The sequence below is a fragment of the Telopea speciosissima genome, chromosome 7 (assembly GCF_018873765.1).
Source record: "Telopea speciosissima isolate NSW1024214 ecotype Mountain lineage chromosome 7, Tspe_v1, whole genome shotgun sequence".
In the NCBI taxonomy this organism is placed as follows: Eukaryota; Viridiplantae; Streptophyta; class Magnoliopsida; order Proteales; family Proteaceae; genus Telopea; species Telopea speciosissima.
Window position 1 is genome coordinate 7,277,711 of NC_057922.1, and position 26,936 is coordinate 7,304,646.

General features: G+C 37.4%; 2 protein-coding genes across 3 annotated transcripts; one reads left to right on the forward strand and one right to left on the reverse strand.

The window, feature by feature from the left end:
- The first annotated feature begins 476 nt into the window (after positions 1–476).
- LOC122669639 (uncharacterized protein ycf45) lies at positions 477–9,090 on the forward strand. 2 transcript variants are annotated; one of them, XM_043866445.1, is made up of 9 exons: positions 477–704; positions 2,220–2,282; positions 2,845–2,922; positions 3,162–3,382; positions 4,788–4,860; positions 5,023–5,307; positions 6,551–6,694; positions 7,789–7,839; positions 8,853–9,090. In XM_043866445.1, exons 1-9 carry the CDS (start codon positions 498–500, stop codon positions 8,922–8,924), a joined length of 1,194 nt encoding a protein of 397 aa, XP_043722380.1. In that variant the 5' UTR covers positions 477–497; the 3' UTR covers positions 8,925–9,090. The 2 variants fall into 2 exon arrangements, with proteins under 2 accessions (XP_043722380.1, XP_043722381.1); XM_043866446.1 differs by lacking the exon at positions 8,853–9,090 and adding an exon at positions 7,920–8,067.
- Positions 9,091–15,632: 6,542 nt separating this feature from the next.
- LOC122669001 (chloride channel protein CLC-c-like) lies at positions 15,633–26,418 on the reverse strand. Its single transcript, XM_043865609.1, has 7 exons — positions 26,165–26,418; positions 24,815–25,015; positions 22,266–22,443; positions 18,913–19,175; positions 17,583–17,852; positions 16,198–17,326; positions 15,633–15,952 (listed from the first exon to the last, which is right to left on the reverse strand). Exons 1-7 carry the CDS (start codon positions 26,359–26,361, stop codon positions 15,851–15,853), a joined length of 2,340 nt encoding a protein of 779 aa, XP_043721544.1. The 5' UTR covers positions 26,362–26,418; the 3' UTR covers positions 15,633–15,850.
- Positions 26,419–26,936: the final 518 nt, after the last annotated feature.

A 26,936-nucleotide genomic window follows, 5' to 3' on the forward strand; every position in this document is an offset into this window, starting at 1 on the left:
AAGATTTCAGGTTTAATTGCTTGTTGTTCAAGTCTTAGGGTTTATCTAACGTATTTGCCGATCGTGTATGACACAGAATTGTATGCTGACTGGTAGATGTGTGAGTTGTCCGAATGAATTGGGCCGACTCGTCTTAGTCTTCTCGTCGACTCGGTTATCGGTTTGGAGTGATTTATTTTGGTTAGTGTTCGATATCCGACCCAAGTGTCGGATATGGAATAATTTAGCTCACCCAGGGCTCATATGGTTCAGTCCGGGTCGGGTAACCGGTTCGACCATGCCATTGACTTGCAACGTGTCGTTTAGGGATTGGTTGGATACAATAAGGGTTTTTTTGTTTTTTTTTGGGGTACGAACAATAAGGTTCATCATCATAGTTCTTACTTCTTAGTTATCTGTAATGCGCGCAAGTAACAGCCAAGAACCGCAGCGCCACTGGTTTCAGTTCACCGACTTACATTTAAACTTGTATACCTAAAAGTTTTGAGGGATTGAATATGAGTGGATCTACAATCTCTTCTTCCACCAGCTTCTTCAAATCCTCATTCTTATTCCGCTCAAAGCCCTTGAGAGTGAAACAGAGTTTCTTCGTTCCAAAGTGTAATCCTTCTCTGCGTTTCTGTCGGAATCTCTTCGTTTCGGTTCCAAAGGCGTCAGAGAATGGTTCCGTGGCTGTGGAGGACGACCTTCATGCACTTTTGGAGGTAACTTCATGGCTTGAACGGCTTTCCTACAATGGGGTTTTCTTATATTTTTTAAATTTCTAGTCATCTCTGCCTTTGGATTTCGGGGTTCATATGAGTCATCCAGTGCTTCTCTTATATATGTTTGATTATATCTCAAATTCATCTTGTTGTGACATTCAAATTGAAAGCTCTGGTTTTTTGTGCTTGGTGGAGTATACATCCAGCAATCTTTACTCTTAGCTCAGTGTGAGCTAACCTGGTACAAAACCAACATTTTACGTTCTACGTTACCTGTTTTATTTCTCTTTATATGAAATTTCAGTTTGCTTTTCTAAATCCTACCTTGTGCGTCTTCATCATTCAACTACTGCCTTGTCTGAAATTTGAAGTTCCAAATTTACTACCCATCCCAATATTCTTTCATCATTAACTACCAACTTGAATTCCGTACATTTGGTGTAAAATTGTTGGTATCCAAGATCTTCCCATAATTTTTAAATGCAAACTTTTGGAGCTCATGTTGGCCATATCTAAGCCTAACCTTTGGATTTTCGGCTTCAAATTCTTACTATAAGTGTAAACATAAAGTGATAAAACTCCAACTTTCCTAAAATAGAATTTGGTTACTATAAGTGTAAACATAAAAGCCCAACTGTCGTATTGTAGGAACACAATTTGATTTCTCGAATCTGCTCAAAAAGAACTTCACACTTCAAGAGATTTTGAAAGAGAAGCAAACAAAGTCCTGGAGTAGCCCATGAAAGAAGTAGCATGCTCAAGAGATTTCTGGTTTCATTTTTGTTGAAAACCTGAGAAAAAGATCCTAGACAGACTGGCTTTGTGCACTTTATAAAAAGAAATTGAACAAAAAAAAAAAACCCCTAAAAGCAATAGCAGTCTCTCAGTAATTGAATTGGTCTTTTGAAATATTAAACGACCAAAGTAACAAAAGACCTAGAGGGCTTAAAGTTAATGGCTCTCATTCAACAGGACTATTCTTAATATATACAAGATTCCCCTTTTAAGATGAAGCCGTGGTTGAATCTAACCGTCTAACTGAAACTTCTTGAAAAGAACACCTTTAGGATGCCATGGCGGCCAAGAGATAAGTCTACAGCCTACAATTTTTAGATAAGGTGTTCCTAACTGTCTTCATTGCTCTACAAGTCCATAAACAATCTTGTAGAATATCTGTGAACCGGAATGGCGGGATTACATTGTACCTTGATCTAAAGCACCTAAACCAATGAAATTTGTCATTCTGAACCTTCTTGCATAACATCTTCAAGTCATTTACTCTTATTCCAGTCTAACAGCATTTTGAGGCCAATATCAGCTTCCTTGAATGGAAAACAAGTGAGTATTCTTTTGTTTGCATTGTGGCACTTGTTTCTTTGTTTATTTTTCAAGGTCCCTCATCATCATTGTTTCCCCTTTTTCTGTGTATCTAGTTTCTTGGTCAAATTTACAATAAATATAAAAAAAATATATGCTTTTTAATTTAACTCCACTTCACTTTTGACCTTTTTGCAGATTCTTCCTCGAGATTTGCATGAAAATCTACGAAATGAATCCAAAAGATCTCAACTCCTAGAGGTGACTACTCTGAAACCTGAAAATTATTATCCACCAGCATTGATTTGGGAGAGTTAAAAAAAAAAGGGACGCCTCTGGAGGGATTTAATACCCTCTTAGATCATTGTGAAAAAAGGAAATAAAAAAGCCGAAAACACTCTGCATTTATATATCTCACTTTGGTCATCCATTTCATGGGTTAAAACACCTATGCGATCATTAGAAAAGTGGACAGATACTACAAGACAGTACTCATTTTTTTCCAGTTCAGTTATTCACTTAATGATGATATGATGCAATGTGTAATTATAAAATTTTATATCAGGCCATTCTGCAGCCCCTCATTGAAGTTTTTAGTTTTGCACTATGCCTAGGGGCCATTGCTTAGAGCAATGGTAAAAGGCTCGGGCTGCCAGGGCAGATGCCCGGGTTCAAGTCTTGAGGTCAGCCACTTTGTGCAAAAAAGCTAATGTTAGGACTTACTCCAAACTCACCCCTTCTAGGACCCCGAATAGACGGGACCAGCACTTGGTAATGGTTTGCGATGTGACTTGGTTGTTTGATTGATCTTCTATATACTTAGGTAATACTGGATTTGGGTCGCTTGCCAGAAGCACGTTACTTGGATGAGCATGGAGGACGATATTTGAGGAGTACAAAGGTAACTTGAATCTCTTCATTTAAAAAAAAAAAAAGAACTGATGTAAATGAAGTTCAGTTCTGAGTGTTAACTATATCATTTCCTTTTCCTTTATTTATAGATTGTATAGTGTAGACATATGATTCTCTTTCTCTTCCATAACAAGGGGTAATTTGGTTTCATTTGGATTGCCAACCATGTTATCACTATCATTCTGGAAATGGATTTTTGTGGATCTTATAGGTGCTAATTTTTGCTAGGTATCGATGAAAGAGTTAGAGGAAGCACAAAATGCTGTTGGAGAATTTGGAGGCGACAATAGAGCAGGAATTGAGGGTACCTTGCATAGAATATCTGCAATAAGAAGTCAGAAAGGGATGATTGTTGGTTTGACTTGCCGTGTTGGGCGAGCAGCTAGTGGTCATGTCGACATGGTTCATGATCTCCTTCAATATAAGGAGAGCATCTTGTTTCTTGGGCGGTAATTTTCCTAATTACTAACATGCTGACATAAATTATATAAAAAAAAAAACCTTATTACAAAGTATTGCCATGACTAACACGTCTTTTATGGGCAAGATATAATTATTAAGAGGGAAACTTATGTGCCATATTCAAATTTGTTGCTTTTCTTATACAATTTGTGTTTCCTTGTAATTCTTATTTCTCTTGCTCTTCATCTTCTGGTTGCACAATTGGGGTAGAACATAGTTGTCAAGGCGTCGCCTAGGCGTCCAGGCACCTTGGTTGCTTTGGATGCCTTGGTTGCCTTGTTGGTTTCTGTTTGCGTCTAGTCCCCTTCCAATGCCTTGGGTCACCTAGACGCCATGACAACTATGGGGTAGATAGGCATCAAAATGTCTCTCTCATTCGTAAACTTCAGATTTTTGTAGGAATGTTTCCTGACCACTACCTATCATGAAATGAGATGGAGTTTAGCACGATTTGTCAATAAATGGTGAATACAAATCAACTTTTCCAAATATTGACTAATATGTAGCTGGAATATCTTGAAGTAACATCTTCTTACTTTGTAAAGTAGTAGTCCATCTCTCCAAGTGTTATTCAATGCTTGTGATGCCTGGGATGCTCATTTTTTGAAGACCCATGCTTACTGTGCCTTGTCATCTTTTTTCTCTTCCTATTTATCTTCTGGTTTCTCAAAGATATAAATCATAGTGTCCTCTCTTTCTTCTTCTTAGGCTACAAATCTTTGTGAAAAAAAACAAAAGTCTAGTGCCTTTGGTCACCTCCTGTTTCTTCCTATGTTTGATTAATAACGTCACTGGCCAACTTTCATGTGACTTTCACAAAGGCGTAGCTGCAACATCTTGAAGTTGAAGGAATGTTCTCAGTTTTTCAAATAGGTTATATGAGAGGAAAAGCAACAATAAGCATGGTTTTAATATCTAATGAATTTGAAATAAACTTTCCACACGAAGTGGAAGAATTGTTTAGGAGACTGGGGTAGTGGGAAAACAATGGCCAAAAGAAGCAGTATCCCTGGACATCCTTGATGCCTACATCCAGACATTATGGGCAACTGAAGCTCCCATGGCTTTTTAGTTTGCGTTCCAGTTTTCAGTAAATGCATTGAACAGATCTAGAGTTTTATGTATTCCCAATTACTCCAATGAACAAATCTAGTTCTGAACTTCTAGTGGTTTTGAATTGCAATAACCTCTGATCTATTGTGTACTTTCTCAATATCATGCATATAAATGTCCAAGGCTTATAACGTATCCTGCTTTCTTAACCATCTATCTAGAACTTTCTAACAATATTTCAGTTTTTCATTCTCTACCTCTAATTGATTCATTAACTCTAAATGTCTGCTGATTAATGAGATAATTATTCCTCTGACATCTTTCCTTTTATTTTACCAGGCCTGGAGTAGGGAAGACCACTGTCATTCGAGAGATTGCCCGTGTATTGGCAGATGAGCTTCACAAACGAGTGGTGCGTTAACTGTTGCTCCCTCTCTCTCTCTCTCTCTCTCTCTCTATATATATATATATATATATATATATATATATATATAATCATATATATGAAATGTAGTGTTCTGTGGTTTGAGTATTTAAAATATTCTTCATCAAAGCATACTGATGATTGGGATAGGTAATTGTTGATACTAGCAATGAAATAGGAGGTGATGGAGATATTCCACATGCAGCAATAGGGGGTGCACGGAGAATGCAGGTTCCAGAACCATCTATGCAACACAGGGTCATGATTGAGGTAGTAGAGAATCACATGCCTGAGGTCATCATAGTTGATGAGATTGGCACGGAAGCCGAGGCACTTGCTTGTCGTTCAATTGCAGAAAGAGGAGTTATGCTCATTGGTACAGCCCATGGAGAGTGTCTGGTGAATATTATAAAGAATCATATCCTTTGTGACCTGGTTTGTTTTTCTTTTCTTTATTTACATGACACTCCCAAATTGTTTTGCATCTATTTCCCTAATCTGCAAAGGTATCCTGTAATATCATTGTCAACCTTTTAGATTTTTTTTTTCGTTTCTCGTTTTGGATAAATATGTGCTGCATCTTATAGTGTTGTCAGCTTAAAATGGGTCTTCCATGAGTCTGATCTGAAGCATTGTTTAGACCTCTAGATTTAGATTTTCTCTCTTTGTTCTTTTCTGAAAATATTTTTTATTCTGTATTATATGTTTCTGCAAACAAGTATCAACAAATAATTGCATATCATAATTTGTACAGATATGTTATAATCTTATATACTTCTATTTTCACCGTCTGCTGTATTGTTCTTATCTGGCAGAAGCATGTTTGGATACCTCAGTTTCATAGATTTTCTGCTACATGCTAAGTGATGATAAGCTTAGCCTATAATTCTTACTTGATTCAATGAAAGGGACTTATTATGGATTTCTGTAGTTCTTTCCTGATATGTGTGCATCAACTGTTTATTGATAAATGCTATGTAATGTTGAGGTTGCAAAATTCGTTGTTCCAATCATGAAACTGAACTGTACATCATCTCTGTTATTATGTTCCCTAATGTGCGTAGTTGGTATCTAATTGATATATTTTCATCAAAAGATTCTTTGTTTTATCGTGAATAGGACAAGCCCAACCAATTTAGCGAAGCTTTAAGTATCAAATCTTGAACATATAAAGAAGTGAAAAAAAAATGAATCAGGACAGAATATTTCATATGCAAGGACTTTGGTTAAGTTTCCTTTGTTTCTAGGTAAAAATCATGTGAAATCTGGAAACAGCCTCTCTGCGAAAGGGAAGTCCTCAAGTATAATCAGAATAAAATCTTGAAGATTTTCAATTTACTTGGATTTTACCTGGAAACAAATGGAGCTGTAATATTCACATGAAGTCAAGTTAATCAGTTTAGAGGGCTTAAGTACGAAATCTTGACCAAAATGTATATAAACGACAATCAGATGAGATGATTTTGTCTTGGTTAATGAAGAAGAGGATTTATGAGGACTTTGAATTAGGTAATTTCGTATATATTCAGGTGATGTTTATTGAATCAAAATAGTTGAACTTGAAAATCAACTGATCAGTCACCAACTCTGAGTAAAGATTTAGTTCTTAAATTTCTGGTTATGTTATCCTAGTCTCTAGGTATGTTTCATTCTGAATGATTTGTTGTCAAATATCCAGATTGGAGGAGTGGAAACTGTGACTCTAGGAGATGAGGAAGCACGAGCTAGATGTTGTCAGAAAAGCATCCTTGAAAGGAAAGCTCCTCCAACATTTCCTTTTCTTATTGAGATGAGGGAAAGGCACTATTGGGTTACTCATCGGGTATGTCAAGTAGTATGCCTCTTAATCAGAGCAGTTCTGTATAAACCTACTTCATTTTGCATCTCAGGCACAAATACATTTAAAGCATCAGTTATCTTCCCATAGAGAAGTCAAACAAAACATATTTGTTTGTTCTGCATCTCTAACGGGAGTTCTGGGGGTTATGATCTCTGTTATGTGTGTGTGTTATGGGTGCTTTTCCTATTGTAATTAGTATTTGTTTCCTAGTATGTTTCAGATTCCTAGTATGATTAGTGTTATGGGTGGTTTTCCTATTGTAATTAGTATTGGGTTCCAAGTATGTTTCAGATTCCTTAGTGTGGTTATGATTAGATAACAGCTAGCTATGAAGTCTAAGTAGTCTATTTTATATCTACTTTGTAATCTCAGTTAACATAAATAAAGTTGCTGGCTGGCAGTAGATTCTATTCTTGTCTATCACACAAGCCTTCCTTCCTCAATTTCTTTCTACTTCTCCTCTTCTCCTCCTCTACAGGTTCTGGTTTTGTTAGGCTGATGTGTCACAATCTCCTCTGGAGATCTTTCTGGGCTGAAGTGGACCTGCTTGGATGTGCTTAACAAATCATTCTACAGACTTTTTTCTAAACTGTGTCTCATACTTCTCTACCTGTCCAAAGTATAAGCTCAATATTGGGATCATCCTCAGAGATCTTCAATGCCAGACAAATGGAAGACGTGTTATGAGACATTTAGCAGAGAGAGAAAAAAATTGTTCCCAGCATCCTATTTCTATGCATATTCCCCATTTTCTCAGCTTTCTTTTAGTATATTTTTCATTTTAGTTCACCAGACATAATGTCAATTCATGCCCTTTGAAGTTGGTCATTTTTTTTTTCTACTCAATGTTTCATACATGATGCAATTTGAATTGAAAGAAATATGGTTTGGCAGTAGGATGGGTGTCGAATGGCTCTATCTTCCTCCCTCTCAAATGGCCCTTCTGTCATTTGTTGTAATCAATTGTAACTTCTTGGAATTAAAAAAAGGCCCTCTGGTAAAAGGCTAGCATAATATAGACAATTGAAGTCCTTTTCGTGTTGATTACTGAACTTTCCTCGTCTCATCTTCCGCAGACAGAAAAAAGTGTGGATATGTTGCTCCATGGTAAAAGGCCACTGGTTGAGGTAATTGTCGTGACATGTGAATTGTATTTTATATAATATGCATTACCAATTCATGATTCCAAATATAATATCTTCTCCAGATTTTGGCCAAAAACAAACTGAGTCATTTCTTACATATCTGAATCAGACAAGTAAGAGAAGTCTCGATTAGTAGGGTTATCACTATGAACATCTTCAAGTTTGGTTCTTTGGGTAACATTATACAGGTTATGGATTCGTTATGTGGGGGGGAAAATCATTTCATGAAAATGGTTTCTTGCACTTAAAGTTTGACTTTTACCTCAGTTAAATTCTCTGTGAGATGACCAAATATGACTAGATATAAAAAGCACCTAGTAGTTTCATTTCTAGTTATAATACCTTAGATGAAAAAAATTTAGTGCAAACTGCATCATTTATAAAATATAAATAAATTTGTGGTTATGTTGAAAGGTCTAGATTTCAATGAGTGCTGTCGGCAGAGAGTTGGTTTTATTCATTGGACTGGTTTTAGTGTTAATCTTGCCAATGCAAGGTGGGGTACAAGTTTTGAAGTAGATTTTGTTCTGATGTTAGAAGTGAAACGTCACGGTGAGGACACACCCTTCATTGAATAAGAGTGCATTTCAAAATGTCATTGACTTCTGGCGCCCTCTAGCCAAAACATTTTCATTTCTGAATACCTTTTGAACTGAGTTTTCCTACACCCATGGTGAAAAGAGATCTCTTCAGTCATGGGATCTGACCCTTTGATTGACCAAGGGTATGTATGATGAGACTTACTGTTCCAGGAGTCTAATCATATCGTCAAATCCCCATGGGTGAAGAGAGGTGACGATGAACTTTCAGCATATCTTTTTGTATTCTTGAATTTTAATACATATAACCTAAGAAGGGAAAGATTCATTATCCCTACCCCTGGCATTACAGGTACAAGTTAATTGTATCATATACATCCTAAGTTTTGCATTCACCATTGGCTATTACACTATTCTCTTTGGCATGGACTACTTTATGTTTTATATGTTCTGCAGGTCAGGAAGAGGGATGATCAATTTAGGGTTGTCATAGAAAGATGGAAGACGTATGATGGGGATGGAATTTAATTTTTTGAGATTTTGTTGACAGGAAGCATGCAGACTTCCATACAATCCATAAGTGGAGTTAAATGAGGTTATTACCGAACCATACCATGTATAGATAATGTGAAATTACTGATCTCAACATTGTTCAACTTTTTGTTCACATTAAATAGTATTAATTGTATTTTGACATCACACTGTACAAATAATGTTTATCCATAGTGTACTAGACTATCTTTTTGAATTGGTTTAACTATTAATTTTCTTTTCATCAAACACTCATAGGGTTCATGTACTCTCTCTCTCTCTCTCTTCGAATATTTTCAAAACTTGTCCTGTGGGAAACATGAATACAGATCTGTGTGGGTCCATGTAAATGAGGACATTGCATCCATTCATTGGGGAAGTTTCAGGCCCAAATAAGCAAACAGAAGTGGCTGAAAGTCGGTCTAAAGTTTCATTAAAAGTTACAATAGATTCTGATGGCATTTTTGTAGATCTTTTATCATTTCGCACCCACTTTTGAATATAGGGTTGAAAGGAAAACTGATGGTGGGCATGGAAAAACTATAATCAAGACTTAAATTCAGCACTGACCCAACCCATGGGTTATACTAGGGCTGCAACAGGGTCAAGTTGGGTTGGGCTTTATAGAACCCTAGTCTAGCCCTAAGTCCCTTTAGCTGGGCCCAGGCCCGATCCGACCCTGACTCAAGGCCTGAAAAATCCAACCTTGACCCACCTTCAGGGTCGGGCCGGGCAGACCTTGATTGGCTCTAATCATGGAGGGGGAAGGAAATGCATGGGCTGGTATGGGCCAGAGAGAAATTATCAATTTTACATTAAAAAAAACACTGTAATAAGATGTATTATGTCACTTATTGTCTTCATATATAATATATTATATAACAAAATGTGGGTGACGTTTACAGTTTATAATATATATGTAATATCAATATATATTTTATAGTATAACTTAAATTAGGGCCGGGCTAGGCTTAGTCTGAGGCCTCAACCCTGGCCCGATCCAACCCTTACTCGGGGCTAGAAATTTTTAGCTTTGACCTGCCCTCATGGCCAAATATCTCAGCCCAGGCCCTGTTCGGGCTCAGGGCGGGCCAGGACGGGTTCGGGCCGACAAGACCAAACTTGCACCCCTAGGCTATATCTTTATAGAGCTTAAGCATTCCAAGCATGATCTGGTGAAAATCAAACATCTCAAGACAAAGCTGTGACAATTACTAGATAAACCTTTACTAAAATCTTAACCTTGAAAACTTCCACAGGTTTCACAATTTTATTTTTTAGTAAGATAGGTTTCACAATTTTATCGACTCTGAAACATGGTTTTATTGCACGGTATCGGAATGGGTATCGGCAACACGCAAAATTGATACGATACTGATATGGTATCGGCCTAGATCAGCTGTATCAAACAAAAGTACCCTTGAATTTCCTTAAAAATATAAGTTTTTTGACCATTTTACCCCTTGTCCGTACCATCTTACCGATATGGTAGCGGCATAATATTGGTATCAGTGACTAGCAAAACCGGTATGTATCACCTGTGTCGGGTGATACGATATCGATACTTAGAACCATGCTCTGAAAAGGAGACTTTTTGAGGTGGTTTTAGCTTATCGCCTCAAAAAAAGTACTGTTAGTAGCAATAAAAATTACCTCTGCTAAAAGTTAAACCTTTAAAGGTACTTTTAGTGGCAGTAAAAATTACGCTGCTAAAAGTCTCGTAGAAATACTTCCACTGAGTATTAACTGGTAGTTGGATAAAGATGATATGATCTAGATCAGTAACGTGCCAAATTTTCGAGTCTAATTCAAACAAATACCCTCCCTTGTATTGACATGCATCTTGTCCATGTCCATGCATGTGTACTAGAGTTCTAGACAATATTATGAGCAAAAGCAGACATTTGGATTAAAATACTATAAAAATGAATGGTCCAGATTTCTTTGTTACAATGATAACTATCTATAATAAAAGTAGGACTGAGTTTTCCTTCAGCCATGATCAAGGGGATCCCTTGACCGTGGCAGGGTTGCACGTAGGAGGTATCTAAAGGGTAGATTGGGAACAAATTAAAACTCTATAAGGGTTTGTGAACCTTAAGATGGTGTAGTGAATCTTTGAGCATGATGGAGGAAAACTTTCTCCATAAACTCTATAAGTGTTTTTAACCAAGTGTTTTTTATCACTAAAACTCATCCATTTGTTATGGGTAATAGATAAACAACAGCTAGCACCATACATTATCGGTCCTTGTGACTGCCTTAATATCATATTTTTATAAATAAAAGCAATTAATTTAGAGTAGAAATTCCACCTTGATAAGAGGCATTTCAAGTCTTATTAGATAGTTACTAATAAGGGCGTCCTTCGTGCACGAGGTTCCCGCTATTGCGGGATCTGGGAAGAGTCATAATGTATGCAGTCTTACCCTCGCTTTGCAGAGAGGTTGTTTCATACTTCACCCAAAAAAAATAAAGATAGACACTAATACACATGCGTTTGTTATGAACAATTTGTTGGCATGATATTTGTCTATAACTCATTCCCCGGTAGTTTTAATCATTCAATTTTTTTTTTTGGTTTTCCTCTCCCAACATAAATATGTGTTGTAGAATAAGATAAAAGAATTATGATGATAAAACTTCAAGTGACAAGATTAAGACGTTGGAGGAAACTAATATTGCAATCAAATGATTACTCAATCAAATGAGCAGTATTCTCAACTTTTGTTATTCAGCTCTTTCTACTGCTTCTGGATCTATGTGACAATTCAAATCCTAATCCTTTGATGCCAGACATGGATAATTTCACTCTTGAAGCTTCAGTTAGAACTCCAGCTACATCATTCCTGTGGGCAGAATATCTGCATGACCTTAATCATTCATATGCTCCAACAAGTTTCACAGAGTGAATTATGTCGGTAAGTGACAACTTTCAAACGCTACTCAGAGCACATTATGGTTCTTATTTCTATACATCATCATTTCAAGAAACTCTTTTTTTTGTTTCCGAGTATTTTTGAATCATTAATGGCACTTACATACAATTGAGAAAATCTGGAAAAAAAAGTCAAACAAGATTAAATACAAATATTGAATCTGTTCCTATGTACGAATCTGGGAAAAAGGGTTATAGACGTTATACTGGGTTAAATAGATGAAAAATAATGAATCTATTCTTCTTATGTACGAATCATGACCTCATGAGCACAGTAGTTCATTTCTTCACTTCATACCCCTTTTTCTTTCTAATATAGATATATATATATATAATTTAACGAATTGAATTGATTTTTCTATTCGATGCAGAGTTAAAAATATATAATATATAAAAGATAGGTTAAGTCGTACATACGCCTTTGACGGGAAAAGATCGTCCATGCAAAAACAAGAAGAACACAGCAAAAACGAATCTGAGTTCTGCGCTTAAGTTCCTTGAGTTACAATCTCTGTAGCTGTGTTGTGTTACAGAGAGAAATTTAACAATTCGAGAGACAGGATGCCAAGCTCCTTAAAGTCACCGGCTCTGTTTCGTGTTGCAAGACGGTGTGGCTTCTTTGGTATGCCATCGACTTTGAATCTTTTCCTCTACTCCAAGTGCTATGGGAATTTCTAGATTAAAGAGCACCAAGTGGCTTCTGCCAAGGTTGCTGGCGGGAGATCTCTTAGTCAAATTTAAATCGAAAGCATCAACGCAGCAAGAGTTACGACGACCAGATTTGGAAGTAGAAACTCTCTGTCTCAAGTTGCAGTGGCGATTTCGCTATTTCGAGTTGCAGCGGCGATGTCGCCTGATTTAGAAAAAAATATTGAATATGTTCCATTAGTCAAAAGATAGAATTCGTAAAGGAATTGAAAAACCAATCACAGTGGAGCCTTAAAATTACCCAAATAAGCATGAATCTTTTGAAACAGGCTAGATTGCTTTGGGACTGACCTTGTTGTTGTTGATAAAATGTAGTAAAGAGTAGATTACGGGAGAGGGAGAGGGAAATTAAAAAAAAACAATCCCACTAAAAAAAATGTTCTGAGATATGATGAAGGGCAAAAAGGAAAGAAAAATTGATTACCAAGAATTCTTAGTCTCTGACACTAAATAAATACCAGTTTTTGTTAAGCCATTTTGTTGATGTCTAGCTCACAACTTCACAAGACATTCTATAGCCTCGTGTCAAGAGACTACTCTAACCCAAGAGACCTGAGTCCTGTATGTGATGCAAAGAGCATGAGCATGTTCTACTAACACAGATAGGAAAACAAAATCTCAAGAAAAAGGTGAGCCTCCACACATTTGGTACTCTATTCTATTTTGCACTTGAGCAGTATTGATGTAGAAATTATCAATAAAATTTCTTTTCTTAAGATGTTTTTCCCAGGATAATCCATATCGATCCCATAAAATCCACAAAGAAAACAGAAGGAAAGAACTCTTTGAAAGCCTCTAGTGATAGTTGTTCTTAAGAGACAAAAGAGATTTCTCCTATTTGTATTCATCTCACAATGTATCTCCAAATTTTGTGCATATTCTAAAAACTGATAAGAATTATATTATCTGAAATTTTGACTATTACCCTATTTTCTAAACTGCTCGAGAACATGTAGTTTTTCTTGTTTGCCTTGGAAATTTAACAATTGCAACGGATTTGGTTTATGGTTTGAAAATCGAGATTTGGATTGTTTGATTGAAAAGAGAAACTGTAATTTCTTTTGTTGTCAATGTAATGAAAAAAGAGTTGGAAATGGGAAGAGGAACCATTAACACCTCAAGTCCCCCATCTTATGGGCCTCAACTGGTGAACCATGGAAGAGCTGAAACATATAGTTGGCACATATTTCTGAACAGAGGATCTAGAGCATATAATGTAAGTCCCAAGGACAACTCTCAACACTTGGTCACATTGATATATACTTGCTCCATTACGATTTAATGGTCACAGGTTCGAGTCTAGAAACAGTCTCTCTAGGAAATGAGGGTAAGACCACATACATTATGACCCTCCTCATACCTACAATGGTGAAAGCCTCGTGCACTAGATACGCCCTTTGAATAATCAAAGAGTAAATGGTAAAGACTGTACACCATAAAGTGCGAACAAGATCCCAAGTTTCCAATCAAGATAAATGGGCAAGCTACCTGAAGCAGAAGCAATATCTATCTCCTCAAAACAATATTATATTTTTCTTTCTACCTTAATTCTACACTGAGCCAAATGGGGTTCCTCATTCACCTTAAAGGTGAGTACGAAAATCCTTTTTAAAATATTTCTTTTATTAGACCATTTTTTATTTTAGAAATTTACTAGAACTGAGATGGAAGCTTTCTCCCTGTGCACGTATTGACTGTCCATTGGAGCAGTAAACAAGCTTCACCGTTCCAAGGCAGTTCTGTAGAGGATCCGGGTCCTGCCATAATAGGGCTGGGCCATCTTATTTTGTTCAAACCTTATGCTTAGTTTACGATGAGTCCGGTTCAGCTGGAAAAATTCCTAAGCAGTAGGGAGATGATGGTCAAGGGTACATATTTGCTAACTCAACTCAAGGTTTTAAATTTTTGCCCTAATTCAGTTTTCACTTCAAAGTTCATAAAAGATATTTAGCATTTGGGATCTACAGATTCTGGAATTTTTATCTGCTGCTGTAACTGGAGCGCTGCTGTGCGCATCCTGCGATGCAGCAGCAGCCATGTGTGCACAGCGGGCCCCACTGTGCATACATGGCCGCTGCTGCCGCACAATGTGCACAGCAGCACTCCAGTTACAGCAGCGGATAAAGGTCCCAGATTCTGGCAGAAAATTCAGAACATTTCATTAATTTTATATATGAACTTTTACATTCTCTCTGGCAAACAATTTGAAAACTAGTGTATGGTTTTACAAGAGGTAAAGACATAAAGTTGTAAAGCATTGATCATAGGCCCAAGAGCTTGCCTAATTTTTTTTTCATGGCAAAGAAAACCTTACCACTTTACCCAAAAAAAAAAAAAAACCTTACCATTATTTCAAGGAACCCTTTTAGGGCTTTGACTTGAATCAGGATCTCGATGATCAGGTCGCTGGGCCATTGTGGGTATTACGGTTGGATTGCAGGGCCAAATTGAAATTTCTTCCAACCCCTCAAAACCCTTTTTTTTTTTTTTTTTGGTGAAAGATATAAACTAGGGGTTGGGCCTTCCTTGTGTGGTTTAGAGGGCAACCTGGCAACCCTGAGATTTTGCTTTATCACTTGGCCTGCTACAGAAACTGCACCCTCATGGCAATATCTGGAACTATTTCCGTGTTTCCATACCCAGAAGTACCTAAAGCCCAAAACCAAAATAACAATAAATTTTCTCCCAGCATATTACTAGCCAAGTCAGTTGGTTATAACATCTTGATTGTGTCTTCAAATAGGTCCTTTCATAATTTGTTTCTTGGTATTCGTTATCAGTAACTTTCTGGGTTCACAAACAGAACATATATTTATTGGCATGTTCCAGGTTCTAACATCCCAACAATTCACAAACATAATTGCACAAATTGTCCAAGGTTTCAGATTTGACTGGTTCATTCGCTTCATTTTGATGACAAAACAAATGTAACATTCTCAAGTCTTGAGAGCACTGATTATATTTCTAAGATTCTCCAGCTTCCTCATCCCACTTAAATTCGCTGGCCACCAGAAAAATGAGAAAAAGAAAAGGGGGAGGGGGAAGGGGGGAGGGGGGGGGGGGGAAGTCTTTACATATGTAACAAAATGAAGTTCATACAAATTGCTCTCTAAACATGTTAAATCTCATTGACCGAACTTGATTAAAATTGTTCTCCACTCTAAAAAGCTCAGGACTTTCTAAAAACAAAATAATATGTATCACTGATAATAACAATGACAATAATTATTGTGGGGTCACTATAATAATAATAATACCACACAATAAAACCTCCAAGTTACTTACTTTCCCTTCTAGTGGGTCTAAAGTGAGGGTAGAGCCTTAATACATGTTCTGGCATAAAATCATGCCGCGTTAGGATTCCAGCAATTGGTGGTCTCTGCAACGCCAAAGATTAAAAAAGTCAGTTTGCTAGCTGCTGTGGCAAATGGTAGTATACAAAGCTTATGCATATTCAAGGTAATTATATAGTATTAGAATCAAACAATCTGCAACTTACTATCTACCTCAGGTTTTTGAAGGGAAAGGAAGTTAAAACTAACAGTTTCTTAACTGACATTTATTTGTGTGTGTGTGTGTGTGTGTGTATGTAGAGAGAGAGAGAGAGAGAGAGAGAGAGCTTACCCCTGGGGTCTTTGGTACTACACACAAATGCCTAAGGCCAAGCTCCCTAAAGAGAAGTGCAGCTTTGGCTAGAGACATTGTCTCCACAACTGTGTATGGAGATGCATTAGTAATAGGATGTAGATCAACATACATCTCCATCTCTTCCTCCGTAATGTCCAGGTCCTCAAGCTTTAACCCCCTCCCTGATCCTGCCTTGGCAAAATCATATGCATCAAACCTCCGTGATATCTCATCTCCAGTCAACACCCTCTCTCGTGAGAACTTTTTCCCCTTGAGTAATACAAGCAAATGGGACCTCAGCACAATGCCAACCAATTCCGGTGCATTTGAGAAGGGGGGCTCATCAATCACTGGGAATCCATTGTGTCCTTTCCATTTCAAAATGTGGAAAATGTTTCCCACCTTCTCCACACCAGCAAAAGTGATAAGTGGGCCAGACACAACATCCCGAGCAACTAAATGCCTCATGTAAGGTTCTGCATGGGCTTCCATGAAAGGAAAGCCCTTCATTTTCACTATTTGATCATAGACGCCCTTGTTGAAGCAATCTGCTACAGTTTTCGAGATTAGTAGAACTAGCATAATCAGGGGAAGCATTAGGAGATCATTGGTGAGCTCAAGCAGTATGACACAAAGGGACACTGTCATCCTCATTGTTCCACCAAGGAAGGACGCAGCTCCAAGAAGAGCAAAAAGACCAACGTCAAGGTCAGAGATGGACCCAAGTAGGTGACCAACCAGGCGTCCATAGGAGGCTCCAGCAAGTATGACTGGGATGAAGAGTCCAGATGGGACTGCAATGCCGTAAGTGATAATGCCAAGGCAGTAAACAGCAGCAAAGAAAATGAATAGGCTGGATATGTGAAATTCATTCTCAGTGCCAGAGCTATATAGGTTGCGGATTGCATCATCATTGGTGTTGAGGAAGAGGGATGCAAGGTCATTGTAGTGGCCTACAGGGCACTGGAAGTTCTTGAAGTTTCCAGAACGACCTATGGTGGGGCACGGCTCTTCCAAGCCAACAGGGCAGGGTGTGCACCTTGCCAACCATGGAAGGCCGTATGAACAGCATGAGGTCAAGAGGGAGATGGTGATGACAAGGACCACTTTAAATGGCGCACCTCTCCTGCAATCACTCGTCATCATCAGCAGAAGACAAACCAAGAACAATAATAGCAAGATGTAAGAACAAAATGAAGCTAATGATCTCAGCCACTCCAACACTGCAGACTCCAATAATGTTTGAACTGTTTGATGTACGCAAGACAACTTTATCTGGCTTATCGTACAGTTCAAAACCTGCCATCTGCAGACTCCAGTGCTGGAACTCGACAATTAATTAGTTGGTAGTTCACAATATGATCATAAGTGATGAGGATTACTCGTTGATGATGCTGTAAATACGCAAGACCTTGTCCACAAGATAGTTGTAGAGGCTTCCGAAAACCCCCCCAATAATTCCAAGGACTATTACTGCCAATAGGTCTGGGGTGCTATATGTGGTCATGGCTGAACTAACATCAAACATGATCAGTCCTCCTTGCCCAAAGAGGCCACAATTTCCATTCTGGCAATATTGTATAAAACCTCTCAAGACCACAGCCACTACAGCTGTAGTGAAAAATGTTCTCCAAAGAAGGGCACTCCTCCACCTGCACAACATATGGGGAATAAGATAAGAGAATTGGTTCATGACTAAAAATCTCAAAACCTGTTTAACACAAATATAAGGTATACTTGGTGAACAAAAGTTTCAGCCAAAAGAAACATCATGTACTGCAGTCATGTTAACACGTAGCTGCTAATTTTTAGTGTAGTTTCACAGATGCGATTTGTTACAAGTGGTCAATTTTGTTCAACAAAAACATTTGGTGACCAAGGAGTTGGGTTGGCTTTGGTTTGGGCATTATATTTCGTACTTCTGTCTGCTGCTTTTGTTTCTAAGTATTGTATCACCATAAGAAACTGTGAAAAGTAGAGGAATAGGAATAAGAACCCACGACAGACCAACCATCTAGAGGGAGATAGAGATAGAGAAAGAGGAAGAGAGAAGGGCAACCAAAATTCAACAGCCCCAACAAAATGGACTAGCTCAATGAGATTCTTGCAGCAATTAGCAAGAGTGTACATGTGAACCCAAGCTAAAACCCAGCTAGACATAAAACCATAGTCTTTCAAACAGCCTATGAGAACCCCCATTCTGGCACCCTGCAGCAACATCATGTTTGTTATTTCATCATTCAGTTGAGAAAAACACATGAGAGAACGGAAGGGGTTGCTCCTTGTATTGGAGGTGACTGAACCTGCCTATTACCAAGGTGTCTACTTGGCATTTAACTCTTACAGAAAGGGCAGATCATGAGTGAAGGATAATGGGAGAGAACGGTGCAGCTCCTCGTGATCAGACCAATCCTCTTCCTCCTTTTCCCCATCCTTTCTATGTCTTATCACCATGGTATTTTCTTTGTTTCTACTGTAGTTCTTATGTGTTTGTTAATTTCAGTGGGAGGGGTAGATATTTTAGAGTGCATTTAGTTGGGGCATTGGTCTATTGTGCAATGTAGCGGACCATTATGACATGCACTTTTATATTGACAACGAAGGCGGTTATGCCCAAAAACTGCCAGCCTTCATACAAACAAACAGTTGGGAAAAAAGAAGGGGGAGGGGGAGAAGAAGATGGAAGTAAAGAAGAAAGAATGAGGATCTTACCATGAAGCTACTTCTTCAAGAGCAAATAGGACTCCACCAACTGGGGCACGGAAAGCAGCAGCAACTCCAGCAGCAGCACCACAAGTGATCAAGTCCCTCCGGTCCCGGTCGTTTTTAAAGTATCGGAGTCCTCTCCAGGTCAAGTGATACTTGCGAGACCCTCCCTGCCCAAGTAAGGAGGCTATGCAAGCTCCTGTGTGTACCATAGGTCCCTCCTTACCAACAACAAATCCAGCAGAGACTCCAAAAATGGAACCAAAAATCTGCCAATAAACAATGCCCAGTAAGTTTTACATGGCAATTAAAACTGGTGACTATCAGAATAAGAGAAAAAAGTTCCTAATGTCATCCTAGAGGTCAACGCAAGATTGTAAAAATCACTAAAGTTTGGTTGTAGAAACCATCAACAACTTGGTAATCCATCACTTGTGCAATTTTCACCAAAATGCACACGTTTGAGTAACAGAAGAAAGCAATGAATAGTATAAATGAATTAATTTTATAAAGGCCAAATGACCTCATTTCTGTTTTTACTAGCACTCCTGTGATAATTGAATACGAACCAATCTTGAGGTATGGCATTAGCATATAGGTACTCAAATGCTTATGAAATTAAAATGAAATGGTTCCAATTGAGGAACATCCAAATACTTCAATAATTTCAATTTTTTTTGGTAAGCTTAAAAATGCATTTACTTCTACTCATCTTCCAACAAGAAGTGGAAAAGGTAATTGAACCATTAAATTTATTTTGATTAACTCTCAGAAATATTACCTGAGCTTTTACCAGGAAAATGAAACACATGAGGGGCTGCTGTCCTAATTTCTTTGGCACCACTCTTACAGCTACATGCAATATTCTTGGCCCTTTTTAAAAAAATATTTTTCTTAATAGGTTTCTATGATGAGAGAGTTCATAGTATCTTGAATGGTCCCCCTCATATTTAAAGTGTTTTAAGTTATATTAAACATTATTTAACATTGTAAACTCCATTGTAGGGCAAGATTAAAGAATTTTACAAAATTCTATGACTACATCTTGATTTAGGTTTGGAGCTTTTGTTAAATGATGTGTGTGGGAGTTTGAAGATTATCTTCTACCCCTCCTTTTGGTCTTTTTAAATAAAAGGTTTAAAAGAAAAAAAAAAAAAAACTATGATCATAGTTTGACTATGATCTTTTGCTAACCAATTGCACCAGCATATTGTAAATGGAAAAGCATTCCCACCAGCCTCATCTTCTCATTCTTGAAGAACCCAGATCATAGACAGGGGAACAGTTCATCACCAGTCGCCACTGAAACACAGCAAGAGCTTCCTCCAAATTCCAGCAGTAAACTTGCATTGGACAAGGTTTCTACTGATTCCTTGGTCTCCCCACATATCATACAAATACTTGGAGATTCCAACACCTACATACTAAGTGATCACTTGTCAAAATTTTGTCAACAGCTGCTGCCAACCCCGGCCCCACCCCACCCTGCAAGGGTGAAAAGAAAAAAAGACATAGGAAAGAGATTACCATCCACAGAGAGAACTCAGACCAAAGATTTGACAAAAACTGACCACTTATACCTAATCTCCACAGTATTGTATCAATTCTCTCCTACCCACAACTTATCCAAGCTTAGAAAGCAGCTGAGTCATTGGTCATCCCAAGCATTTGAAGTCCCAAAGCAGATGTTGTGGTCAAACTCTGCCTCCTTCCCTCCATTACTAACAGTACTGAACTAAAGCATCCTTTCGGAGAACATCTACAGACCCAAAAACTCTCCACTAACTGACATATGACCACAACAAACATCATGCTAATTACCAAATTAGAATCCATTAACTTGCCTACCTATCCAACACCACATTAAACTTTGGTCCATCTAGTTATACACTTCCACTCTCAAAATACAAGACCCATTTACCGTCCTACTCTTTCACCAGTCCTCTTCAAATCCATGCTTCACTGCAATAAACTACCCTCCTCTACCCAAAACCTACATAACCGCTTCCTGACAAGCAACATGGTCATAGTTCTAATGGATCCCCAGGCCATTAGCCAATTCCACCAAATGACACTGTTATCATCATCTCATGCTATAAAAACTATGTAGCTTCTCAGCCTAAAAGTAATTTTTATTTATTATAAAATTTCAATGTATAGTATCTCTCTTTAACTATAGAAACCAAGATGTAGCTTTAATTTTCTCAAAAGAAATAGAAACTGTCTTTATCCAACAGCATTTAGGGAAGGAATACTTGAAAATAAATATATGCATCACAATTCATGGAGCAAAATGTTAGCAATCAAGAAATAAAACATGCATAATGGGTGTAAAGATGGGGATTTCGAGATGAATGCAAGGCCACTAGGATAGAATTAGAGACAATGCATTTACAGGAAATCAGGGAGAGCACCATTAGGCTACAAGATGTGGCAAAACTGACTGAAATAGTTGAATGAAATGCACCAAACGCACCAGTGAGAAGGATTGATCCATTGCCAGTTGGAAGGCTACAGAAGGACCAAGAGGGATATGGATGGAGGTGGTGAGAAAGGAACAACGGATTTAAGATTTAATGGAAGATGCGGCCATAGATAAAATGGAATTGCAGAAAGAAAAATGTCAACCCAACCCAAGTGACTGCCATAAGGCTAGCTAAGTTGAATGGCAGAATCGTTGTCTAGCCAACCCAAATGACTGCCAGGTGAGTTGTATTAGACGAAGGGTCAGAAAAAAGATTTTTCTTACAAAATCTCAAGGGCAACATATTCATATGGGTATGTTTGCACTTGAGTGCTTTGCTGTTCCTATGACAAGGATTCCATCCAATATTTATGCCTGCTTTTTGAAAGTGCAACTAAAGCAAGATATGATCCACTTTGACAATGACCCTATTGCTTTTGAAGAAATTTGACAACAACGATATAGATTTATATCATAATAGAAGATTCCATTTGGAAATACATAGACGAATAGCAGAAACTAAAAGGTACAAATTTCACTGATTCTACAATTAGGAACAAGTATGAAACCAGAGTGAAAACCTTAAGCTCTAATGACTAATCCCAATATATTCTATAGAGCTGAATGCTATACATATAACACTTGACATATTGAACCCTGAAGAATATGGTGCGGCTCAAGGCAAGCATCAACATTTTAGAGAAATTTAAATAAAGCAAGGTATACAACAAATACAAACTAATGGCAAGGAAAGCGTTAAAAGAAAGAAAAGAACAAATAGAAGGAACAAAAGGGCCTCCCAACATTTTAGAAATATATTTTGTATGTTCATTTGTTAAAAGGCTTAATAGCATAATAACCTCATGGCAAAAGGGGTCCATTTCTTGGGACTCACCTTTACAAAGAGAGTACTTGGAGCCAAAATAGAATAAGCATCCACACCATTAAGATAAGCTTTCACTTCTGGTATGCCAGACCCTGCTGCTGCAGGGGCTATGTATGCACAAAGGGCTGCAGCAGAAGCCGCCAAAACAACATTGCAACCAGCATATGCTAAAAATGACTTAATGTACCTGCACTGGAACCATAGTCATTGCTGCAGTTAGTTGGAATCAGCAGTAGTCATTTATACTTCTACGATACATCTATTAAGATTTAATGTTTATTTATTTATTTTATTTTTTTGAAGAATTTACTAATTTATCTGTTTAACAGTGCATTAGTACATATTTTGACCAAAAACATAATGGATCTTTTTTGCTGACATCTTGCAAGCACAACATATCTGAGATCTTAAGTACATGTGAACTCTAGACGATAATTCATTTTTTCTTCCTGAGGAAGTTTTGGGTGGAAAAGACCCTCAGAAACTAAGATGATTTAAAATCTTACAAAGTGAATAACAAGAATTGGATCCTCAGTTCATGATCAACAAGATTGTTGTCTGCTTCATATATATACCTTCTAAAATAATCAATGCCTTAAAACTTGGATTAATTGACTGATTGAACTGAAGGGGAAAAACAGTGAGTACGTTAAAGAGGGAAGAAAATATAATAAAAAAACAGAGCTCCATCTATGCCTTCAGAATTTCTTATCATGCTTCTTTTCATCAATTAATACAAATAACTTCCTAGTCTAGTATCCATCTATGGCACATGATGTCTTCACAAACAAATCTAAATTCATCAAATTGCTCAAACCAATTTTTAAATGGTTCACAAAACTAATAAATGATATCTGACGGTTTAGTGAAGCAATGCCTATATTTAATATCTTCACTATTAGCTCTTAAATGTAGTCAACATCTTAATAATGTAGATATAACTGACATATTCAACATCGTAAAATATAGAGACATAAAAGGATAGTCGAGAGTCGTTTGAGGTGGCATGGCCATGTTCAATAGAGGCCTTTGGATGCTCCAGTACGAATGAGAGATTTGATTCAAATTAAGGAACTAAAAGAGCCAGGGGCAGATCTAAAATGAACCTACGAGAAGTGGTGAGGAAAGACATGTATAGCAATTCTATACTTGATTATTATTTAATAACTCAATGTGTAGCATATATATTACATTTCTTTAATATTTCCATAGTATAGAAATAATTTATATTATTTAGTGTAATTTTCATTAAAATTACAAATTGTAAAATTTAATCAGATTGGAGTTCAAATATCTGAATTCTTAGCAGATATGGATTATACCCTAATGAAATTTCTTCGGATAGTGTATATGGCTAATACTTAATATGATACGAATTCAGATAGTGGTGTATCCAATAGGAATTCACTCCATTTAAGTTCCTAGAAAATATGAAAGGACACAGGTTGTGTGATCCCCTCATGTCCTACTTTCTCCCTTTTCCTTTATGAATCTCTTTATTCTACTTTTGCTTGTAGTAATTATTTACAATACAAGCTATACAAAGAAATCTACGGCATTCAATTTCTGACCCCACCTTGAAGCGTTTCTGGACACAAATTAGCCCAGTTAACAATTTCATTGATTGGATTTATTTTTGAAAGCCCAAAAAAAATAAAAAAATACAGTGATGGAGGTCGTGAATAATAAAAATTCAAATAGAAAATGGTTAGAATCATCATATCAAACTGAATTTTGTCCATCAGGTCCTGATCATGGGTTTGACTGGATCTTTTGTTGAACCTTTAAAAATTACATATACCACATCTAATGGGGAAAAGGGAAATAGGGACAATTATAACTACTAAATGTTTCTGCATTAAAGTTCAAAACCTAGATATGGACACATTATATCTTTTACACAATTGCTTCAGAGGCATATATTGGCATCAGTTTTTATCTTTTGAAAATCTGATGCTTTTGCATTTGCCACACTGAAAGGAAAATCTCATAACCCTCAATATTATAACAGAAAACAAGTTAACATTTACTTTGTTGACTTATAGATTACCAACTTTTTCAGAACTACCAAAATTGTGTGTGGTGCTCCTTTATAAGATAATGGATCCCAAGGAACAGTAAAAAGAATATAACAAAACCTGCCTTAAGAATGGTCGACGCTTTTCTCTTCCCCCCGCCCCCCCTCCTCTCATATGAGAGTGTATATCCTGCAGATGGAAGCCAGTACAGAGTACAGGATCTCCTATAGAGTGTGCAACAACAGATTTCACCTACTATCGTATTTACATTACCAAACTGTATTCCATCAGTTGACCATGCCCAAGCACTCACAGTATCATTATTTGAAAATTTCTAACAAGCTGCAATGTACATTTGCAAAGTTCCAACAAACAATATGTATATATATATGCAGAAATTATTTTTCTTCCAAAATCCCAAGTGCACAAGATTTCTTGCAATGGCCACTCTTTCACATGCAATTTAAGGAGAAATAATGGCATCCTGTAATAATGGTGAGAAATTTTTATAATTTATCAAGCAGTAGTAGTCAGGCTTACTTCTCTTGAAGCAGGAGATTGCTAGTGAGAAGCAATTTGAAACCGGTTATATTCTCGACCGCAAGGTTGTTAAAGCAGCCAATAAGTCCTGTACTTAACCCTATAAGAAGCGCAAGAGTCCACTTGAGAACAATGTATTGAAATATCTGAACCTTTTTCCTTGACCTCCAATCCTGCTTGAATAGATCATTCTCAATGACCCTGAAAAGAGAAAGCAAAAAAAAAAATGGTGAGAATGACCTTATACAATATTCTACAGCCCTTCAAGAATAGATGGGAACATTGAAGATATAGGGACCATAGTTTACAAATTCTGATTCGGGAAAATTCAAAATAAGAATAATTCTAGTTTCATTCAATTCACCAATTCGAAAATATGGTAAAAATTCGATTAAAAAAAAAGGGAGAAGTCAGATTTTGATTAATTCGGGAATTAATAGTTTGTGTTTGAAATTTGTTCGGGAATTATAGAATGATGTGTAAGGACTATAAGGTTATCCCTGGAGAGAGCCTAACCACCCAACATAGACTGGTGGTCCTGGATATGTGCCTCAGTGCATAGAAGCGTAGGAAGAGGGAACCTATGTACCCTAAGATAAGGTGGTGGAGATTAAAAGGGGGAGTCCCTAAGGACATTTACTAATAATGTGGTCAAACAAGGAAAGTGGGACTTTGAGGGAGACACCAATGAGATGTGGAACGACATGATGACTTGTATTAAGAGGATTGCCAAAGACGTACTAGGGGAAGCGAAGGTTAGTCGTCAGGCCCCTAGCGAGACTTAGTGGTGGAACGGTGAAGTCCAAGCAGCCATTAAGACCAAGAAAGATTGATTTAAAACATAGCAAAAGACTGAAGAAATAAGGATAAAAAGAGGTAATAATGATGCCAAAAACGAAGCTAGGAAGATTCTGTCCGGTCTGAAATTTCACATGCTTATAGCAATCCAGTTGACTATTGTTTTGGTGCATTTGATTTGCTATCCGAGTTAGTTTTTTCTTTACTTTCACTGCAACATTCAAGATTTCTGTTTTCATGGTTGTTTTGTTCAAATACGACATTGCAAAATCTGGCCCTCAGGATCAGGAAAGCTCACTAGCACACCCCAAAACAAAAAAGGCAAATTATTTGCGCACACTCAGCGTGACTAAGCATTGTCACAACGCCTAAAAGCCAAGGCTTGGCCCCAGAGAAGTGTGAAAGCAAATTTGCCAAGTAAAAAGGAGGAGAATAGCACTGCTATCACATAGTAGTAAGCAATCAACCCTCTGAAGCTGGGAAATAAAGATAAATAACTGAAACTATACGCAATTAGGTACAAAGAAGTCATGGACATGTTAAGAGGCTTACTCGTAATCAAGGCTCTCAATCGGGCAGACATTAGCACCAACAATGGCAATCTGGGAAGTGGTGTTCATCCTCTTCCTAAGGAGTGGCTCCTTGATCATAGCGTCTTTCTCAGACATGTCCAAACAGTTCCTCTCCAACTCCCTCCCATCCACAGGCAGTGCTTCGCATTTTATGTCATTCAAGTCTCCTTTATCCATCTCTGCACTTTATAATCTCTGTAGTTCTGCAATTTCTTTCTCCTGCTTCACAACTTCTGCCTGTAGAGAACACAGACAAACAAAAAAAATCATTAAACTGCCGACATTCAACGATATCCAAAGTAAGTAACGTCAAGATTCAATCCAACTTCCAAAGTTCACAAATTTCAATTTCCTATTTATCTTTCTCAATTTGGCGGGTGATTCGTTCTGAATCATAAAAGTTACTGCAGTCGAGCTAATCAATACTTCGATGGGCATCCACGTGTACCTATAGATTCCAATCCGACATCTGAGAGCAGTACAACAAGGCAAGTCGACAACAGAAATGGGCCAAATGGCCTCTACGTTCTTTTCAGCTCTATTCCGTAGGTTCTTAAAGAACAAATAGTGGAGATAAAAAGGACTTCTTAAATTAAATTAGGACAAAAAGATCTTTTCATATTATCAACAAATAATAGGTCAGGGTAATTAGGTCTTTTTAAATTTAAAAAGAATCGAAGAAAGGATAATATAGTCAAGTTTTAGCATTTAATGCCTAAATTTAACGGTGTGGACTAAAATGGCTTTAGGGG

Excerpts from the sequence above, each read along its gene's own strand:
- LOC122669639 (XM_043866445.1), top strand. The coding sequence starts at position 498 with ATGAGTGGATCTACAATCTCTTCTTCCACCAGCTTCTTCAAATCCTCA. Across the intron at positions 2,283-2,844 it reads AAAGATCTCAACTCCTAGAG|GTAATACTGGATTTGGGTCG; the intron begins GTGACTACTCTG and ends CTATATACTTAG. Across the intron at positions 5,308-6,550 it reads ATCATATCCTTTGTGACCTG|ATTGGAGGAGTGGAAACTGT; the intron begins GTTTGTTTTTCT and ends TCAAATATCCAG.
- LOC122669001 (XM_043865609.1), bottom strand. The coding sequence starts at position 26,361 with ATGGATAAAGGAGACTTGAATGACATAAAATGCGAAGCACTGCCTGTG. Across the intron at positions 19,176-22,265 it reads CAAGTACTCTCTTTGTAAAG|ATTTTTGGTTCCATTTTTGG; the intron begins GTGAGTCCCAAG and ends GTTTATTGGCAG. Across the intron at positions 15,953-16,197 it reads TAGTACCAAAGACCCCAGGG|AGACCACCAATTGCTGGAAT; the intron begins GTAAGCTCTCTC and ends TTGGCGTTGCAG.